Consider the following 20,674-nt stretch of genomic DNA (forward strand, 5'->3'; position numbering starts at 1 on the left):
CTCTCAATAATTATTTTATATATCTTTGTTGAATATCTTTTTCATGATGTTTATCTATAACCATTAAGGTCAGGAGCTTGTGGAACGCTTTAGTCGATGATTAATCGGTTCGAAGTACCATGTTCACGATCATGCAGAGTTGTCTACATTTTAACCGTTGTCTTCAACGATCTCCCTAGCTAGACTCGAGGAGGTATGCACCACCACTGCCACTCCATCGCTCTCCTTATCCCTCCTCGGGATTGGGTTTTGACAATTTGTTCTCTGTGTCTTGTTCCCTGCAGTACATCGTGAGGGGCAGGCGGAACCTCTTCCCACTGCTTCCTAAAGCGTTCAAGGGCGTCAAGCAGATCGGAGTCATCGGATGGGGCTCCCAGGTTTAGTTTGCTCCCCTCGGTGCATTGTTTCTTTCCTAACTCCCGATATTTACATGTCTATCTACTCGAGACACTACCTGAATATACACATCAGTCGGTGTGTTCAAATTGACTGATGGATTCAACACATATTTGTTCTATTCTGCTACTTGGGTTTGAGTCTGTAAGTCTGTGCACCGGCTCACGGAATATTTTGGGGGTGCTTTTTCAGGGTCTAGCGCAGGCCATAACCTGAGAGATTATTTGGTTGAAGCCAAGTATGACATCGTCTTTAAGGTTTGTTATTCTTATGTATCTCCAGCTTTAGACATGGAAAGGAGTTTTCACCGTGTGTTGAGTGAAAATCTCTGAAGCTTTTGCTTGCAATCCTGAGTGAACACCCACAACTAAAGTTTATTGTTTTCTTTACCTTTATAACTTGCACTGGGCATTGTTTATTACTTGTTCTTTGCTTAAATTGAGCATTTCATATTGTACAACTTGGAATATGGAAATCATGTGACAGCTGGTATTATGTCCCATTTGGTATGTACTTTGGACTATTATGTCAGATGTTCAATAAGCTATCTTTTCGCTTTCAAATCGGTCTCAGGAAAGGTTCTAAATCTTTTGAGGAAGCACGTGCATCTCGGCTCACTGCGGAGACCGGGACATTGGGAGACATACGGGAGACGGTTTTGGGCAGAGATCTTGTGCTTCTGTTCATCTCAGATTCTGCACAGGTGCGCATCATGGTAACTAGCTTTATGCACGATTTTAAGCTTTCCTTTGTCAAGTGTTTGTTTAGATTAGGCTTGGTTTCAGGATGATGTTTCCTTGCATCATGTTGGTTTAATTAATTAATTTAACTTGCATACTCTTTATGGAGCATACTATGAATCATTCACTGCATGATACATTTTTTGAGTCCCGCCATCACTTTATTCTATCCTTGTAACTGAAGTTATCATCGGTTCGAAACTAAAGAAAATGATTTGGGGTGAAGAGTTGAAGGCCTGAAGCCAAATGTTTCTAATCAGGAAGATGACCCGCACAACTGTTGTGAAACAAGGCCAATGCTATGTTCCAAGATTGTATTGCTTCATGAAGACACTATTTTTATTATCAAATCTCTACATGGTCGGCATAGATACTTCTATTACATGGATTCATCATTATTTTTCATGTTTTTTTGTAAACAGAACTCCCTCTGTACTGATATATTTGTGAACAGGGAGTAGTATACATTAAGCTTCATTTCACGCAGGAGAACTTCCGCCACATTGAAGTTAATTAATCTCAATATGAATTCAGAATTCAATACTCACATGAATTCCATAGACTGCTTTGATCGAGACGTGCGTTGCACGTGCATACTTACTAGTTTTAAAAAATGTTACAAATGCCTATAGAAAAATATGTTGACTATGTATTAAAAAATATAAATTTGCATTGGAAAAATGTTGAACAGGTATTAGAAAAATGTTGTTGGCATATAAAAAAATGTAGAATGAAAACCCAAAAGAAAAAAGCAAACCAGAAAGATTAAAAGGATAAAAACCAAAGAATAAAAGGAGGACAATGGGAAAGAATGAAAAAGATAAAAACCATGGAAAAATCGAAGATAAACTAAAATAAAAACAAAATAAAAAAATTAAGTATAATGACAAAAAACAAAACGGGAGAAAAATAATAAAACCAAACAAGGAAACAAAGAAACAAAAAAACCGGAGAAATATAAAAAACACGGCCTTTTGCCTCAACTAGCGTGTGCCTCCTATGTAAACATGAATTCAATACTGGCACAAGCTAGCGGCTCTACGCACTATTGAAATGACCCGTGTTCGAATCCCTTCGTGCCCTCATTTTCTTCCTACGCTTATATTTTACTATGTGCTAGTGGGCCGACCCGATTAGTCGAGATGTTACGGCGAGAGAAACTTCGGTCTCGCTGAATGCGAGATATAGCGCTCGAGCAGAACAACCATTTTTTTTGGTGACGGGCTGCATGGGCCTGGGCCATGTGCATGATTTCGTATGTGTAAGTACTAGGCCAGCACTCGTCCTGTATCCACCGTAAACTGCCGCAGGAACTTTTTCATTCATTCAATCTGTATTCTTTATTGTTATTGCATGTGACTACAAGACAATGGTGGAGGATATTACAAAGGGCTGAGGTGGCTCCTATGAAGCTATTGTAAAAGAGTTTTTATTTAGATCTAGTTCTTTTTTCAGTTGCCTAGTTACTTTTGAAGGTAGAACTTCGAATACTGAAGCACATAATCTTGTCAAAAACGCTGCTATGCTTGATCGGGGTCGCCATGTGTGGCCTATTTCTCCTCATGACCCAACTTGTATTTCCTTAGACATCATCAGTGATCAATAAAGTGTTGGCAAATCTTAAAAGAAAAATAGCCCACAGTTTTCGAAGAAAAAAAGACACGGGTGACGGGCCGAGTTGTGCTTCTTGTGCAGTTGGTGGAACGTGCACATGGAATTCCTTATTGTCCGCTCATTGCATCAAACTGCCGGCGCTTCGCACAGAGCGAGCGACCGAGCAACGCTTTTGGGGCCGGCCCACTTATGTAGATAGCTTAGGAACTGCCCAACCCGGTTTTGTGAACCTTCTAGATGGTTCCCTGAACCGGGTTTTTGTTTCTTTTATCGGTTTGCTGCTTTTTTCACTTTTGTGTTTAGTTTTCTTTTTTTATTTCCATTTCTTTTTTGTTCCATTTCTTTTTCAAGTTTATTTTTCATTATCAAAACATATTCGCAGTTTTACAAAATGTTTAGAATTTTTGAAAAAAGCAAAGAAATGTTCGGATTTTTTTCATATTTTTTTGACTTTTTAAAAATTGTTTCATAATTTGTAAAAATACATGAACGTTCCAAAAAATGTTTGTTTTTTAAAATTTGTTCAACTTTCAAATATGATCATGTTTTCATATATATATTTTCATAAATTCAAAAAATGTTTGGGAATTTCAAAAAATGATTGTGTTTTTAAAACTGTTCAGAATATTAAAAACTGTCCCTGTTTTCAAATGATGTTCGCGTTCTCAAAAAATGTGCGAGAATTTCAAAAAATGTTTGTGCTTCTCAAAAATTGTTTAACAATATAAAAATTGTTCCACTATCAAAATTGTTCAGAATATTAAAAACTGTCTCACAAATACAATACTGTTCTTACTTTACTAAAATTATTCAGCAGTTAAAAAGTGTTCTGATTATCAGATTTTGTTCTCAGAATGTATAATACCTAAATAGTTCGTCCCCACTATCCTATTTCTCTTGACATGCAGCCTATCCACATCAGCACCTTGCCACATCAGCAATTACTCCTATTTGTCCTGATCAAGTAGCTCACCACGTCAGCATTTTTTCCAGAACAAATTGGATGGTTTGTGGTAGCCGAAGAGGCCTTTTTGGTCTTCCGAACCGATGAGTCTAAAGGCCCAAGAGAAGCCCAACGGCCAATTCCTTCGCATGTCTCTTACTCTTCCGTATCCCATCTCTCTTATTCTTCCATTTCGCATCAAGGGCGGCAGAGTGGACCGTCCCGTGCGACACCGTCAACCACCACCGAGTTGTTCGCCGCAACCCATCCCTCTGACATTCTCCTGGGCAGCAACCCCCTCGCCTGCCACCTCCGGAGACAAGGATCGAACTTCTCTGGTTGTCTTCAGGCGCGCAGCCCTCCGCCCTCCACGGATTCAGGCATACCGGCCAGATCCGCCACCGAGAAGTGCAGCGCTCACATTGCGACTACGCCGCCACCCTCCAGCCTCGAGGTGCCCAACCCCTGCCACCTCGACGATTCCGCCTCCTCAAGGATGGCCTCCACCACTTCCCTACTACACAGGAGGGCCGTCGCCGCCGCCTCTCGGCGACTTCCCCTGCCCGTGCTAAATCCCCCCTTTAAACAGTGAAGCGGCATCGCTCACATCATCTTCAATGATCAGGTTGTTGTTTGCGCCTCATGCTGGCCACGTAATATGTAGCAAACTGGCGTTCCCTCTTGCATTATCAATGTTCTCTTGCATTATTGATCTCAAAGCACATTATTGCCTGTATTATAGATTACTGATCCATGCCATTTTGATTATTTTACTATCGCTGCAGATCCGTTCTTTTTGTCCTGAATTGGCTGGGAACTTTCCACATGGTGACTTCCATTTAAAGTATCAAAGATAGAAATTAGTGGATTTGGTCTTCACACCACTCATGTTTCGGCACTGTACCGACAAACTTTGAGTCTATATTGCCATCCCAACAAGATATGAGTTACATATTAGAAGTGCATTCATGTTTTCTATTTTACACCATGTCGAGTTTATCATGACCTCAAATGGTTGCTTTCTGTTGGACAGTTACTTCATCTGATCGACATTTTAGCTATCCGTGCATCTGATACAGTCACCTGTGAAATCTTTTGTATTTTCTCAGTATATTTTATTGTTGGTTCTAGACATTATTTGTCAGGTAACAATTTCTTACACTTATTAAGTCAAACTTAGCTCACTGTCACCGACCTGACTTCATTTCGCTACACCAGCAAATTACATAAGCACGTTGACTCCTCCATAGATGTTAATCAATGTAATATTGGCCTCTACCTGTTGATCGTGCCAGGGTTATGAAAAGGATAAGGTATCCCCTTATTAACACAATTATGTTTTCTTTTTGCTAAGAAAACTTCGTAGTTACAACACTGTTTTTATATTTGTAGTTGCGAACATTATGTTAGTATCTTTTGTTTCCTATGTTTTCCTATTCAGCATAGTGGTGCTTTAGATCATCCTTTAGAAAAATTAATCTAGAACGCCTATTTCAATGTTGTTTCCCAGTGGTTCATGTAAGACATTTTTTTTGAGATAGCTCACCACTCATGTCAAGTGGTAGACATTTGATCAGGTTTGTTACATCTTTGTCTCCATGTATCTAGCCGCTTGACCTACCCAAGTGATCATGCACACATTATTTGATAATTCATCACTTTTTAGTCTATATAATAGGTTAATAGCATCTCCAGACGCACCCCCAACAGGCCCCTCCCCAGGCGACTTTTTCAGCGCTGGCGCCAAAAAACGCCCCAGTCGCACCCCCAGGACGCCAAAATCCGCCGGCTCGGCCCGTTTTTGGGCCCGGCGATCGCAGGCCGAACCCGGCGCACTGGGGAGCACTCGGGGGCTCCGGCGCAAGGGAAAAGCACGCCTGGCCCACACTGTCAGGCGAAAAGTCAAGCCTATCGTCCAGATTCGCCTCCCGCCCCCCGCGCGCTCGGCCGCCACCCGACTGATCCCGACATCGCCCACCGCCCACCACCGCTAGATAGGTCATTCCCCGCCGGAAAAAAGAGTAGAGGTTTCGCCGAGGCAGCCTCTCCACCACCGTTTGGGCAATTTTTCCGACGTTCCGGCAGCGGAGGGGTGGTGTACCAGCGGGGTGTGCGCCCACCGCGCCCGCAAGGTGTTCGGCGATTTGCTTGCCTCAGCAATGGACTCGGACGACAAGGAGATGCTCGCCGCACTGCTGGAGGAGGAAGCCGATGCCGACGTTCAGGAAGAGGAACATCTCATTGTCCTCGCCGCCCTCGCCGGCCTGCTGGCGAGAAATGAAAAGCGGCGGCGAGGTGGCTCGACGCCGGGGCGGATGAAAGCAAAGAACCGGCATCGTCTCGAAGGCTACTGCATGCTCTACTCCGACTACTTCGCCGACGCTTCACTGCATGGCGACAAAGTATTTCGGCGCCGTTATCGGATGAGCCAAAAGCTTTTCCTCAGGATTATGAATTCCATCCGGGAGTTCGACAGCTACTTCAAGTGCAAGAAGGATTGCACCGACAAACTTGGATTCACCTCAATCCAGAAGTGCATGACAGCGATGAGGTTGCTTGCATATGGAGCTCCCGGTGATTCACTCGACGACTATGGGCGCATGGCCGAGTCCACCACCATTGAGTGTTTCTAGAAGTTCTGCAGAGCAGTGGTGGCAGTGTTTGGACCGCAATACTTGCGAACACCCAATGCGAAAGACACTGCTCGGATCCTAGCATAGAATGCAGCAAGAGGATTTCCTGGGATGCTTGGAAGCATCGGCTGCAAGCATTGGAAATAGAAGAACTTCCCATTTGCTTGGCAGGGGATGTACAAAGGCGCCAAAGACGGTTGCACTGTGGTACTTGAGGCGGTGGCCACACAGGACCTTTGGATTTGGCACTCCTTCTTTGGTATGCCAGGAACTCACAATGATATCAATGTGCTGCAGTGCTTCCCTGTCTTTGCCAAGCTTGTTGAAGGTCATTCTCCTCCGGTGAACTTCAAGGTCAATGGGCGGCACTACAACAAGGGGTACTACCTAGCTGATGGCATCTATCCGAGATGGTCTACATTTGTGAAGACTATCTCAAATGTTGTACCAGGAGGCAAGAAGTCCCACTTTGCCAAGGTGCGGGAGGCTTGCAGGAAGGATGTCGAGCGGGCATTTGGTGTGCTCCAATCTCGATTTGCTGTTGTCCGGTACCCTGCTCAGACCTGATCGAATGATCAAATGTGGGAGATCATGACTTGCTGTGTCATGTTGTACAACATGATCATTGAGAGCGAGCAGGAAGAGCCAGTGTTTGACACTGAACCATACTACAGGCAGGGGCCTCTTACCTAAGTTGATCACCCCTACGGGCAACCTGGACTGCCTACCTCAATATGTGTTAGGAGATCTGAGACCCACAGGTGCATCAACAACTGCAGCAGGATCTGGTGGAGCACCTATGGAGGATCAAGGGCGACGCCTAGCTCGAAGTGTGATGAAATATGAGTTTTTATTTCCTGAACTATATAATTTGTATTGAACTATTTTGATTTTTATTCATTTGTTGCGATGAATATGTGACACAAAAACCACGCCGAATATGGTCCGATTCGCGCCGATATCGGGCCATTTTTCGCCGAAAAGCGGCCAGGAGTGGGCCGATATCGATGCCTGGGGGCGACCTAGGGACAATGGCTGGATGCCCAACCGCCCCCAGAGCCGATTCTACCGCCGGCTCACCCCCAGGCGGCGATTTTTATGCCTCCTGGGGGGGGGGGGGCAACGGCTGGAGATGCTCTAAGGAGATTTATGCTGCGACCCTATATGTAGTTCTTCAATGTTGAACCTTCTACATTGCAGAATTCTCTTTTTAAGGTATGACATTCCGAATGATTTTATGATTTTACATGTACAATTATTTGTTCATTCCCCATTGTTGTGACCTCCATGGTACTCCCTCCTTTCCGGTTTATAGGGCTTATCTCAACTTTTCTGTTTTTCCAATTTATAGGGCTCATCTCCATCTCACTTTTAGTTTTTGAGACGCATTAAATCTTTGCATAAGAATTAAAAAGGAACACACCAATGCATGTAATGTTTCTACTTATCATGCATGCACTTCAATTAATCCAAGTTAATGCATGAGTTTGATTGGGGTAGTTTTGTAAAGTACGAGATACATTCCTCCACTCACAAAATGCCTTGATTGATAAGATTTCAGATTTGAGCCTAAGACTACCCATAATAGGAATAACATAGGTGGTAACATCACACTTATCTAGGCAAAATAGATGATGTAGCATGTAATTAATGAAGAAAGAGAGGCATGTGGTAACATAGCTAGTTACTGTAACATCACACATATCAAGAAAAGATAAGTCTATAACCTAATAAATGAAGTGATGCATGACACAATACATATGTTACTACTCTAAGTTACTCCCCACTGTGACTAGTCTTATAAACCGGAAAAGAGGGAGTAATTGGCACCAAAATCTAGGCAGTCACCTCTTTCACTTGTGGCCTGGCAACAAAATCTAAGCAGACCTACATTTACAGGCCGTTTCCAATGTATGTGCCATGAGCTCTGTGAACATATTTCTTTCTGTTTATTACTCTCACTCTTGATAATTTTGTGCTCTCTCACTTGTGGACTTGTGGTCTGGCAAGGGATGATCTTTTACGTACTGTCTCTTGGCAGTACTTTTTCTAACTGTATAATTCATCTATGCTTAGAATAAATGTAAATAAACAAAAGTGGGCTGAGTTCTTGCCCGACTTTGCTACATGATGCATCTCTCTTCCTCCCATGGCATGACGTCAAGTGATCAATCTTTTTGTAGGGAACAGTAGTCCATTTATTGCTATGTCATATAACCGTGCATGCTTATTCTTAGTGATTAGCTTTGTCCCCTAACATCCACTGTTACTAAAGCGACAAGGCTCCTGCTGCCATGGTTTGTCTTCGATGGGCATACTAAAAATTGAAGTCTCTCCTGGTCGAACAAGTGGAGTGAATACGTTCTCTTTTTGCATATTGACAAACTACAAGCAGCTGATGGGCACCTCTCAAGTTCCTACCCATTTCAATTTACTTTGGATATCTTTTGCTGGCTCAAGTTCTCAGTTGCAAGATATTTTTCGGCAGCTCCTTCAAGTCAAAGTTAACACACAATATCTGGTCCATTGTAAAAAAAAAACCTCCTAGATTACATTTGTGCCTTACGTCATGTTCGTGTAAAGGAATATAGCTAGCTGTACTTTTCTTTGATTTTTTTATTTGTCCTGCAATGCTGACACTATCCCGCCTTCATGAAGAAAATGCATGTAAATTATTGGAGGGATAGAGTTTGTTGAACAATAGATAAATAGCCTATTTGCGATGGAAGTTGCTGTTTTGAGACCTGTTGCATTTGGAAAGTATGTAACGGAGAAGTCTTTGATAATGTACTTCCAAATGTTCCCGTTGTTAGTACACAGAACTAAATAGAAGAGAGTTAAAAGTAAGTTTCCCTTCCCCCAAACTCATAACATTATTCCAACCGAAAGAGTACCATGATCATCAAAACTATCATTTTATGTAATCACAAATGTTATTTTTTCACCATACAATCTCGCAGCAACGCGCGGGGAATCATCTAGTTAAATAAGTGTTTTAGTTTTCAAAAAATGTGTGGGAATTTTTAAAAAATGTTTGCACTTCTCAAAATTTGTTCCCATTATCAAACTTGTGTTCTGAAAATTCTGTAAATGTTCGCACTTTTAGCAAATTTTCGGGAATTTCAAATTTTGTTTCTGTGACAAAATGTTCACGCCTTTTATTTTGTAATTTGTAATTTGAATTTTTTTCCGAGTTGTTCAAAAAATTATCAGATTGTCAAACATTGCTCGTTTTTAAGAAAAAATCACAATTTCCAAGGAAAGTTCCAAAAAAAAACTATCCGGATTCTGCCATGGAATTAGTTGCTATACTTGCGTGCTCCCATTTTTGCAGTTAGCTCCGCTGGTTAGCTGCTCTCCTACACGAGATTGAGGTCCAAAAAAAAGAGTCCGCAAGGGTGACTAGGGTTTTTGCTGGCCCATCGCCGGCCGCCCTCGGCAGCGGCGCGGGTGCCGACGAGCTTTGTCCCAGGACGGCGACTCAACGTCGGCGTGGCTGGTCTCTCCAATCTCTACTACAGATCTCCATGAACGTTGGGGTCTAGTAGTAGATGTGTTTGTCTGCTCCTTCGGTCTTTGGCTGTAGAAGCATATTTTGAAGCAGGCGGCGGCGGTACAGGGTCCGGCCAAGTGGCGGCGCAGGTACCGGCGAGTTTTGTCCCAGGACGGCGACTCTAGGTCGGCGTGGCTGGTCTCTCCAAAATCTATTACGGATCTCAATGAACGTTGGGTTCTAGTAGATGTGTTTGTATGCTCCTTCGGTCCAAGCAGGTTTTGAAGCAGGCAGCGGCAGTACGGGCGCTTCTGAAGGTCCCGAGTTATTAAGTGACGAAGCAACTGATTCATCGGCGACCTCACGTCTGCCGGGAGCAATGAATCTCACCAGTTGGAACTGCCAGGGCGGGGAGAACTCTCGGACTGTTCGAGAAATTGCGACGCTCTCCCAGTCACACTCCCCCATGCTGGTTTTCCTTTGCGAGACCAGACACAAAGCAACAAAAATGAGAAGAATTCGTGGACGCCTCGGATTGAAAGGTTTTGACGGGGTGGACAGTAATGGTTTGAGTGGTGGCCTAGCTCTTTTCTGGCATGGGTCTTTTGTGGTTGAAATCCTAGACAAGGAGGAACGGTATATCAATGCTCTAGTGAAGGTACATGCGGATGCAGAACAATGGAGAGTCACTTTTGTTTATGGTGAACCACGAGTCGAGAACCGCCACCTCATGTGGGCCAAATTACAGGGTCTAACGAGTGTGTGTGATAGGCCTTGGCTTGTTATTGGTGATTTTAATGAAGCTCTTTGGGATTTCTAACACCTGTTGGCTATCCCTAGACCGGAACAACAAATGATAGCCTTCCGAGATACTCTGGAATTTGCAGTCTGATTGATCTTGGGTTCTCAGGGATTCCGTTTACTTATGATAACCTGCGTGTCGGGGCGAGTAATGTGAAGGTTCGTCTTGATAGAGCTACTGCAACAAATGAATGGCGCAATCTTTTTCCATTTTATACAGTACAACATGTGGTGTCACCATGCTCGGATCATGTGGCGCTGGTTTTGAAGGGCGCTCTGGACACGGGCCAGCAAGTCCCCAAACCTAGACGCTATGAAGTTTTTTGGGAAAGAGACTCATCTCTACCGGCTGTTGTTAAGGAGGCATGGGAATCTGTTGGCAATGTGGACAATTTGGAGAAGCTCCAAACAGCGCTAAGGAAGACCTTGGCTACACTCAGTACTTGGGGCAGCAAGAAATTCGGCAATATAACAAGGGAACTAGCCAAGTCAAGAACACAACTGGAGGAACTTATGACCATGAATGCAGATAGGCAAGAAATTAGGAACATCACTGATAAGATGAACGAGCTTTTGTACCAGGAGGAAATGATGTGGCTACAACGCTCAAGAATTACGTGGTTGAAGGAAGGCGACCGCAACACTAAATATTTTCAGAGTAAGGCTGTTTGGCGCGCTCGCAAAAATAAAATACGCGAGCTAACCGACAATATTGGTGTGGTTCATTCAAACTTTGAGGAAATGGCTAGTCTGGCAAATGAGTATTTTCAAGGGATTTTTGCTTCAGACCAGGCGTTGGATGCAACATGGGTTCTTGATTTGCTTGAAGCAAAAGTCACTGAGCAGGACAATGTGTGCTTGTGTGCTCCCTTTAGCGATAAGGAGATCTCTGATGCCCTGTTTCAGATTGGACCATTGAAGGCCCCAGGTCCAGATGGTCTACCCGCGAGGTTCTTTTAGCGGAATTGGGACGTGCTACAAAATAGTGTGATTGCAGCGGTCAGGGGATTTTTTGCTTCTGGGATTATGCCGGAAGGGGTAAATTCTACCTCCATAGTTCTTATTCCTAAAATTGCTAACCCCTCCAGCTTGTCTCACTACAGATCGATTAGTCTCTGTAATGTCATATACAAGGTCATCTCAAAGTGCATGGTGAATCGTTTAAGGCCATTATTGGATGGTATTGTTTCTCCAGAGCAAAGTGCCTTTATCCCAGGGCGTTTGATCACTGATAATGCTCTTGTGGCTTTTGAATGTATCCACCACATTAAGTAAGAAAAGGATCCTACAAAAAGCTTTTGTGCTTACAAAATCGATCTCTGAAAGGCATATGATAGGGTGGATTGGAAGTTCTTGAAGCAGGTGATGGAAAAGCTGGGTTTCTCTCAACGATGGGTGGACTGAATAATGTCTTGTGTCACATCGGTGAGATACTCTGTCAAACTTAATGGGACCCTCTTGGATTCATTTGCACCGTCGTGTGGGCTTCGGCAGGGCGATCCGCTATCCCCCTTCTTGTTCCTTTTTGTGGCTGATGGACTTTCTGCAATTCTGAAGCAGTATGTGTCTAGTGGTGATATTACCCCTGTCAAGGTATGTAGAAGAGCTCCAGGGATCTCACACCTATTGTTTGCTGATGATACTATGTTATTTTTCGAAGCAAATCATGCTCAGGCCGAAACAATAAAGCTAGCATTAGATCAGTATGGAAAGGCAACGGGTCAAAGTTTGAATTTTGACAAGTGCTCTATTCTTTTTGGCGAGACTTGCCCTTATGTCAGACAGGAGGAAATCAGAGGAGTTCTCAATGTCACTAGTTTGGTTTTTGAGGAGAAGTACCTTGGACTCCCCACGCCTGATGGTCACATGTCTAAGGGAAGATTTCAGAATCTTCAGATGAGTTTAACTAAAAGATTGCTCCAGTGGGGAGATGGTCACCTTGCTCAACCAGGGAGGGAGACACTCATTAAGTCTGTTGCTCAGGTCCTTCCCACTTATATGATGGGGGTCTTTAAATTACCCTTTTCAGTGTGCGATGAACTTACTAGAATGGTAAGAGCCTTTTATTGGGGAGCTGAGAAGGGGAAGAGGAAAGTGCACTCCTATGGGTATGTCTCCATATAAAATGGTTTATGGAAAAGCATGTCACTTACCTCTCGAACTAGAACATAAAGCTTATTGGTCTATTAAAGAGCTCAATTATGATTCCAAACTTGCCGGTGAGAAGAGGTTATTTGACATTAGCTCACTTGATGAATGGAGAGCCCAAGCCTATGAGAATGCCAAATTGTTTAAAGAAAAAGTTAAAAGATGGCATGACAAAAGAATACAAAAGCATGAGTTTAATGTAGGTGATTATGTATTGCTATACAACTCTCGTTTAAGATTTTTTGCAAGAAAACTCCTCTCTAAATGGGAAGGTCCTTACGTTATCGAGGAGGTCTGTCGTTCCCGTGCCATAAAAACCAACAACTTTGAAGGCACAAATCCGAAGGTGGTGAACGGTCAAAGAATTAAACATTATATCCCAGGTAATCCTATAAATGTTGAAACTAATGTTATTGAAACCGTGACCCCGAAGGAATACATAAGGGACACTTTCCGAAACGTTTCAGACTCCGAAAAGGAATAGGTATGTGGTACGGTAAGTAAACCGACTCCAAAATAGTTATAATGGCAATTTTCTTCCGTTTTGGAATATTTAGAAAAATAAAAAAATAAGAAGCAGTCCGGGAAGGACACGAGGGCTCCATGAGGGTGGAGGGCGCGCCCTACCCCCCTGGGCGCGCCCCCTACCTTGTGGGCACCTCGTGTGCTCTCCGGACTCCGTTTTCTTACACGACATGTATTTTGGTCGGTAAAAATTCATTATATACCCTCCCGAAGGTTTTGACCACCGTATCACGCAAAAATCTCCTGTCTTTGTTTCGAGCTGTTTTTCTGACAGATCCAGGTCGTCATGTCGTCTTCAAGTGCCCCCAAGGACTAGTTCTTCGAGAAGGTCATCAACCCCTACCTCGCGGAAGTGCTGCAACACCCTCAAACCATTGAGATGCGTGAGGGGTTGTTGCACATCCGCGATGTTGAGGGACCAAGGAATACCAGAAGCACGGAGGCAAGGCTCGAGGCATTGGAGCAAGAAGCTTTCAAGTGTCAGGAGATGGTGGAGCGTGGACTCGATTCCAATCACATTATGATCACGAAGTTCACCAATAACCACAAGCTGGACGTCAAGGACATTGGGGAGGCCATCTTCAAACTTCATGAGAAAACCGAGCACCTCCAAGCCCAGATCTATGACCTGCAAAATCAAAACTGTGAGTATGAATATAGATTCAAGAGGATGAGTTTGGCTGCAGATTTGAGGTTTCAGGAGACTCGATCATCCTTCTATGATGGTGAGCCTATGCCTTAGAAGAAGGACGACAAGCCTACGCCATCAACAAAACCACCATCTTCTTCACCAACAAAGGATACATAACCACATGGGTATGGGCACTCCCCTTGGCAATTGCCAAGCTTGGCGGAGTGCCCCGGTATCGTATCACCATCACTTCTATCTTTACCATTTTTTCCTTAGTTCGATCCTTTTGATAATATCTTGATCTAGTAGAGTAAAGTTTTAGAATGATCTAGTTGTGAGTTTTGCTTTATGATCCTTCTATGTAATCGAGTCTGTGAGCTATATGTAATAAAAATTAGTGTGAGTCAAGGGCTTGATTATTTTGCCATGATCTTGAGGGAATAAAATAAAAGAGAAACAAAATAAAAGAGATCATATGGATCTTATGGAGAGTAATGAGCTCACATAGAAAGAGTATGATGAATAAAAGTTGTTGAGAGTTGACAAACATAGTTTTGGTCATCGTTGCAATTAATAGGAAGTAATAAAGAAAGAGAGGTCTTCACATATAAATATACTATCTTGGACATCTTTTATGATTGTGAGCACTCATTAAAATATGACATGCTAAAGGGTTGACGTTGGACAAGGAAGACAACGTAATGGGTTATGTTTGCTTACATCTGAGATAAATTATATTGTCATGGATCATTCAACATGATTGAGCTTGCCTTTCCCCCTCATGCTAGCCAAATTCTTTGCACCAAGTAGAAAACCCTGCTTGATCGAATGCTCTTGATTTGTTTTCTTTTCTGCTGAAGCCTACTATTTTATGTTGTGCTTGTTTCCAAATTCCGTTTGACATACCTTTACAGTGCGCTGATTTCCATAGCTGCTAAACGTTTCCTGTAATATACCATTATTATCCTCTAGGCTTGGTAAGATCGGATCTCAGCCTAATGCTAGAGCTCTCTTCAGATGGTTTCGACAATTGAGCCTGACTCGGGATATCAGTCCTGAATCTTTATTTTTTTCTCGTGAAATACTTACAACTTGGCAACTTGGCACGAGCCGCTATTGCCTTGCGCTCTTGAAGATAGTTGGTGATTTTTCACGTGGGGATTTCTAACAAGCAATGACTATGCCATCTGTATTTAAAGTTTCTATTTGTTTTCTAGATTTGTTTGTAATCCTGCTGCTGTTGCTGTCTCTCTAATTTCTAGACTTATGAGGTTGTTGTGAATGGTCTGATTACAAGGGATGCTACACTGCCTTATCAGTATGATGGTTTATGATATGTTGGCGAGGCTGTGCAAGGTCCATTGCATGGCCATCTAGCAAGGTAAACACCAACCATGTATTCAGTATATTACTCCGAATACCTTGATAATTTGTGTAATGACCCTATGCCATTGCAGAAGTTCTTGTCAACATCCTGTTGGGAAGGAAATGCATAAAGAACCTAGTATTCGGTTGTCCGCATCAACTGGATGATTTTGTAACGGAGGACATTCCTTGCTATTTGGAGATGCTGCATCTTTAGCTTTCATTTTGTAAAACTGGATCTATGTCGTGTCTTTTGACACTCAACCAATATGTGTAATGCACTTAATTATCTTTGTTTTTGTAGCAATCTAGGTGTAGTGACTCATTAGAACGAATGAACTATTTGTATGTGTGATGAGCTAATGTATGATGCTATCATTTTTTCCGCTGTGTCCTTCTGGATTTAAGATTATGCATGTTGGCAATTTATGGATTTAAATGTACATCTTATATAGCATGCAGAATGTCGATGTAGTGAGTGCACCATGCCGTTGTGGTTGTTTGGATGGCCCAACTGAATGTTGGTCGGAAAAGATTACCCTATCTGATAGTCCGTTGGGAAAGGCCCATGGCAACCCTGATGAATTGTTGGTTGGGAAAGATTATCATGTCTGATAGTTGGTCGGGAAAGGCCCATAGCAGCCCCAATGGACTGTTGGTCGGGAAAGGCCCATGGCAGCCCCAATGGACTGTTGGTCGGGAAAGGCCCATGGCAGGCCCAACAGAATGTTGGTCGGGAAAGATGCTCCATAGCCGACAAGCAGTCGGTCGGGAAAAGTATGTCGGTCGGGAAAGGGTTTTCCTGTCTGGATTTACCCCAATAGACATGATCGGTCGGCAATAGTTTTTCCCGACCGACTAGCAGTCGGCGGAAGCTGTTTTCCCATCTAACTTGGTTGTGGGGAATGCAGTGTCATGGTGTAGTGACTGGCGGGCATGGGATAATCTGATGCAACCAAAGAGTAAAGGAGGTGTTGGTTTTAGAGATTTTAGAATTTTTAACCAAGCACTATTAGCTAGGCAAGCATGGAGATTAATTACAAAGCCTGACAATCTGTGCGCACTAGTGTTAAAAATAAGATACTATCCAGATGGTAAACTTGAGGATACTGTTTTCGCCGGAAATGCTACTTCTTCTTGGCAAGCTATTAGCTACGGTCTTGAACTCTTGAAGAAGGGTCTGATTTGGAGAGTTGGGAACGGAAGAAATATACGTGTTTGGCATGACAATTGGATACCCAGACCCTTCTCTTATAAACCTTTCACTTTACAAGGGAGGTGCAGAATTCTCTTCGTCTCAGATTTGCTGAATGAGAACGGCTCATGGAAGGCTGGCTTGTTACACAAATTCTTTATGCCAGCGGATGTTGTGGAGATTTTGAAAATCAGGGTGTCGCCAAGACAGGAGGATGATACGTTGGCGTGGGGCCCTGGCAGGTTTGGCGTCCTTTTCAGTGAGGAGTGCGTACCAGTTCGGCTTTGAGGAAGCTCACAGAAGCACTTCGACGGGCTCTAGCTCACGTCCAGATGGGCGTCGGGACTGCTGGAAATTTATATGGTCGACTGATGTTCCTCCTTCAGTTCGTAATTTCGCATGGCGGGTCGCTATAAACTCTCTGCCTACATGGAGTAACAAGCATACAAGAGGGTTGGAAACTAGTGATTTGTGCCCTGTGTGTTCGATAGAGTCTGAGGACTGCTTCCATGCACTATGTCGCTGCACCCTTTCGAGAGTTCTCTGGGATGCTATGGCAGAAGTATGGACTCTTCCAAATATTACTACCATGCAGAATACAAGTGTCGAGTGGCTGCTGCACGCTCTTACTCCTCTGCCAGATATTGAGCGTTCGATGCTTCTCATGACATTGTGGAGGGCGTGGCACATACGCAATGAGATTGCCCATAATAAATCCCCGCCACCCATGGAGGCTTCTCGAAGGTTCTTGATGAGCTAGTTGAATTCTCTAATTGGCATTAAAACTGATCTAATTGCTGATCCTAGCAAAGGGAAGTCAATCATAACATATACTTCAATTCGGCCACATGCGGTAATGGTCGTAGCAGACCCCAAGTGGACTGCTCCTAAGCCCGGCTGGGTTAAGTTGTGTACTGATGGTTCATTTGCTGTTGATGGATCGGCCGGTGCCAGAATGGTGTTAAGAGGCGACAAGGGAGCCATCATCTTCTCTTCCTGTAGGCAGTTATTTTCTTGCCGGGATGCACTTGAAGCTGAATTATGTGCATGCATGGAAGGTTTATCTTTCTCCATCCATAGAAGTGAGCTACCAGTGCAGATCGATATGGATTCTATAATTGCAGTGAAATTGATCCAGGCTTAAGAGATTGACAGATCTGTATATTCGTCCATCATCAAGGAGATTAGATATCTTATGTCTCTACGTGAAAATTGTATTACTCATGTAAGTCGTAGACAAAATAAAGTTAGTGATAGCTTAGCTAAATTTGCTCGTAGTGAGGGTAGAACCATGACTTGGTTAGGTTCTGGTCCTCCTGAGACTTTGGAACTAGCTGCGATTGATTGTAAGGACTTTTGTGGATGAATAATACAAACTTCTACCCGCAAAAAAAAGAGATTGAGGTCCAAAGTTTGAATCCTAGTGAGACTTTGCGCGCTAGCTTCCTTGTTGTTAACATCGTCGCGCGGTTGTACAGGCAAACAGGCGCGCCCCATGCACACGGCGCGGTAGGTTTTGAACTTGCTTTACTTCTTTTTTTTTGCGGGGACTTGCTTTACTTCCGTGCTCCGATCCCTCATAAAAAAAAAACTTGCGTGCTCCTGCATTACAAATACGTACAATCACGTCATCTGGATGGATCCGCGGCATACCGGCGATGCACACGGTTGGAAACAGCGAACCACGGCAGCCGACCGGAACACGATCATGATTTTATTCATATATACTTGCTTCATTTGTGCACTTAACTAGCTAAGTAAGGGGGTGTTTGTTTTCAAGAACTTTTTTGTGTAGGGACTAGAAAAAATCCCTCTTAAAGACTTTTTTACCAAACGAAAGGGACTTTTTAGAGACTAAATTAGGCATTTGGGACTAAATGAAGAAGACTCTCAAGGAGAGTCTTTTTGGGACTTTTGGGAACTTTTCCAACAATGCCCCTCAATGCATCTATTGACCTGCCACCCCATGGTGTTGTTTAATTGTTATTTTTCTAATACTAGGGGCAACATGGTCATTTAATAACCTCTAAGAAGGGACTAGGACTTTTTAGTCTCTGAAAACAAACAGGGAGAGACTTTTTAGGGATTAGAGATTTTTTAGTTGGGACTAGAAAAAGTCTTAGAACTAGAGAAGCAAACACCTCCTAAGAACTCCACGAGATTATCGGATCAAGTCACATAAGGAACGTTCCGGTGTCAAAACCCCACAATGGGTACCTTCTTGGGAATGGCGTGATCCCAGATCTTCTGGCGCACAAAGGCCAAGCCTCCTTTAGCTCGGAGGTGGCGGCAGGGCCTTGGGCGGCCTCCTTGATGCTTTCAAGATCCGAAGAGTCGAGTAGTACCTATCGAACAGTTGTCTTCTCGGCTGGCATAATAGTTGGTAATCAAGGAAAGGAACCATCCTCCCCCCTTCCAGCCCTCGTGTCGTCCGCTCGGACGGCTGACCTCACGCCGCCACCCCCACCCCTCCCCCTATCTCCCTCGCCGCCACCCGAGGAGGTCACCGGGCAAGCCCGCGTGGTCGCCGGTGATGGTGGTGGCGGGGATCTTGCCGCTCTGTTTTTCTCGCGGAGGGTAGCGGTCGTCGGGGTGGCGGCCCCGGGTGGCGAGGCGTCGACGTTCGGCTGGCGGCCTCTGTTGATGCTGGTGGACAGGTTCCTCGGCCGTTCGGGCGGCGAGGCCCCTGTTGGTTGGTGGTTGCGGCGTGAGGCCTTCTGCTTTGTCAGATCTGAAGGTATGACTCCTCCACCTCTCTTGCTCACTCCTCCCCCCATCCATGGTGTCCGACGGCCTTGGCTGTCGGCGCGCTGGCTGGTGAAGTGTTGGTGGCTCTGGTCTGGGTCCGGGGGAAACCCTAGGTCGGTTGGTCCGGCCTCGGCGGCGGCGACACCCAAGGGTGCCGCTTTCCTTCCTGGAGGCTGTAACGCCCTCGATGCGGCTATATCTCCTACGTGTCGAAGCACGACTTAGAGGCATAACCGCATTGAAAGCAATGTCGCAAGTAAGGTAATCTTCACAACAACCCATGTAAATAGATAATAGGGGGAAAAAGTACATAGTTGGCTTACACTCGCCACGTCACACAAATACATGAATAACATTACAATCATCCAATACACTCATGGTCCGACTACGGTACCAAAATAAAAGATCAACCCCAACATGCGACACGGTCCCGATCGCCCCAACTGGGCACCACTACTGATCATCAGGGAAGGACACATAGTAACGGCGTAAGTCTTCGTCGAACTCCCACTTGAGCTCAAGCGCATCATCTGGAACGGAATCATCGGTCCCTGCATCTGGTTTTGGAAGTAAACTGTGAGTCACGGGGACTCAGCAATCTCGCACCCTTGCGATCAAGACTATTTAAGCTTATAGGTAAGGCAAGGTAATATGTGGAGCTGCTGCAAGCGACTAGCATATATGGTGGTTAACCTGTTCGCAAAAGAGAGCGAGAAGAGGAGGCAAAGCACGAGCGAAGAACTATGATCAAGAAGTGATCCTATAACAACCTACGTCAAGCATTACTCCAACACCGTGTTCACTTCCCGGATTCCGCCGAGAAGAGACCGTCACGGTTACACACGCGGTTGATTCATTTTAATTAAGTTAAGTTTCATGTTATCTACAACTGGACATTAACAAATTCCCATCTGCCCATAACCGCGGGCACGGCTTTTGAAAGTTCAAATCCCTGCAGGGGAGTCCCAACTTAGCCCATCACAAGCTCTCACGGTCAACAAAGGATAATCCTTCTCCCGAGACATTCCGATCAGACTTGGTATCCCGGTTCTACAAGACATCTTCGATAATGGTAAAACAAGTCCAGCAACACCGCCCGAATGTGCCGAAAAATCCCGATAGAAGCTGCACATATCTCGTTCTTAGGGCACACTCGGATAAGCAATTCGTACAACTAAAACCAGCCCTCGAGTTTCCCCGAGGTGGCACTGCAAGGGGCTCTAGTTTGGACCAACACTCAGAGGAGCACTGGCCCGGGGGGGGGGGTGTTAAATAAAGATGACCCTTAGGCTCCGGAAAACCCAAGGGAAAAAGAGGCTAGGTGGCAAAAGGTAAAACCAAGGTTGGGAATTGCTGGAGGAGTTTTATTCAAGGTAAACTGTCAAGGGGTTCCCATTATCACCCAACCGCGTAAGGAACGCAAAATCCGGGAACATAACACC

At 44.2% G+C, this 20,674-nt stretch overlaps 1 protein-coding gene across 1 annotated transcript; it reads left to right on the forward strand.

The window, feature by feature from the left end:
- The first annotated feature begins 5,852 nt into the window (after positions 1–5,852).
- LOC147991734 (uncharacterized) lies at positions 5,853–11,580 on the forward strand. The gene is made up of 3 exons (XM_087538787.1): positions 5,853–5,988; positions 10,098–10,477; positions 10,660–11,580. Exons 1-3 carry the CDS (start codon positions 5,853–5,855, stop codon positions 11,578–11,580), a joined length of 1,437 nt encoding a protein of 478 aa, XP_087394913.1.
- Positions 11,581–20,674: the final 9,094 nt, after the last annotated feature.

The sequence above is a fragment of the Triticum urartu genome, chromosome 1A (genome assembly GCF_056163025.1).
Source record: "Triticum urartu cultivar PI428250 chromosome 1A, HENAU_Tu73, whole genome shotgun sequence".
In the NCBI taxonomy this organism is placed as follows: domain Eukaryota; kingdom Viridiplantae; phylum Streptophyta; class Magnoliopsida; order Poales; family Poaceae; genus Triticum; species Triticum urartu.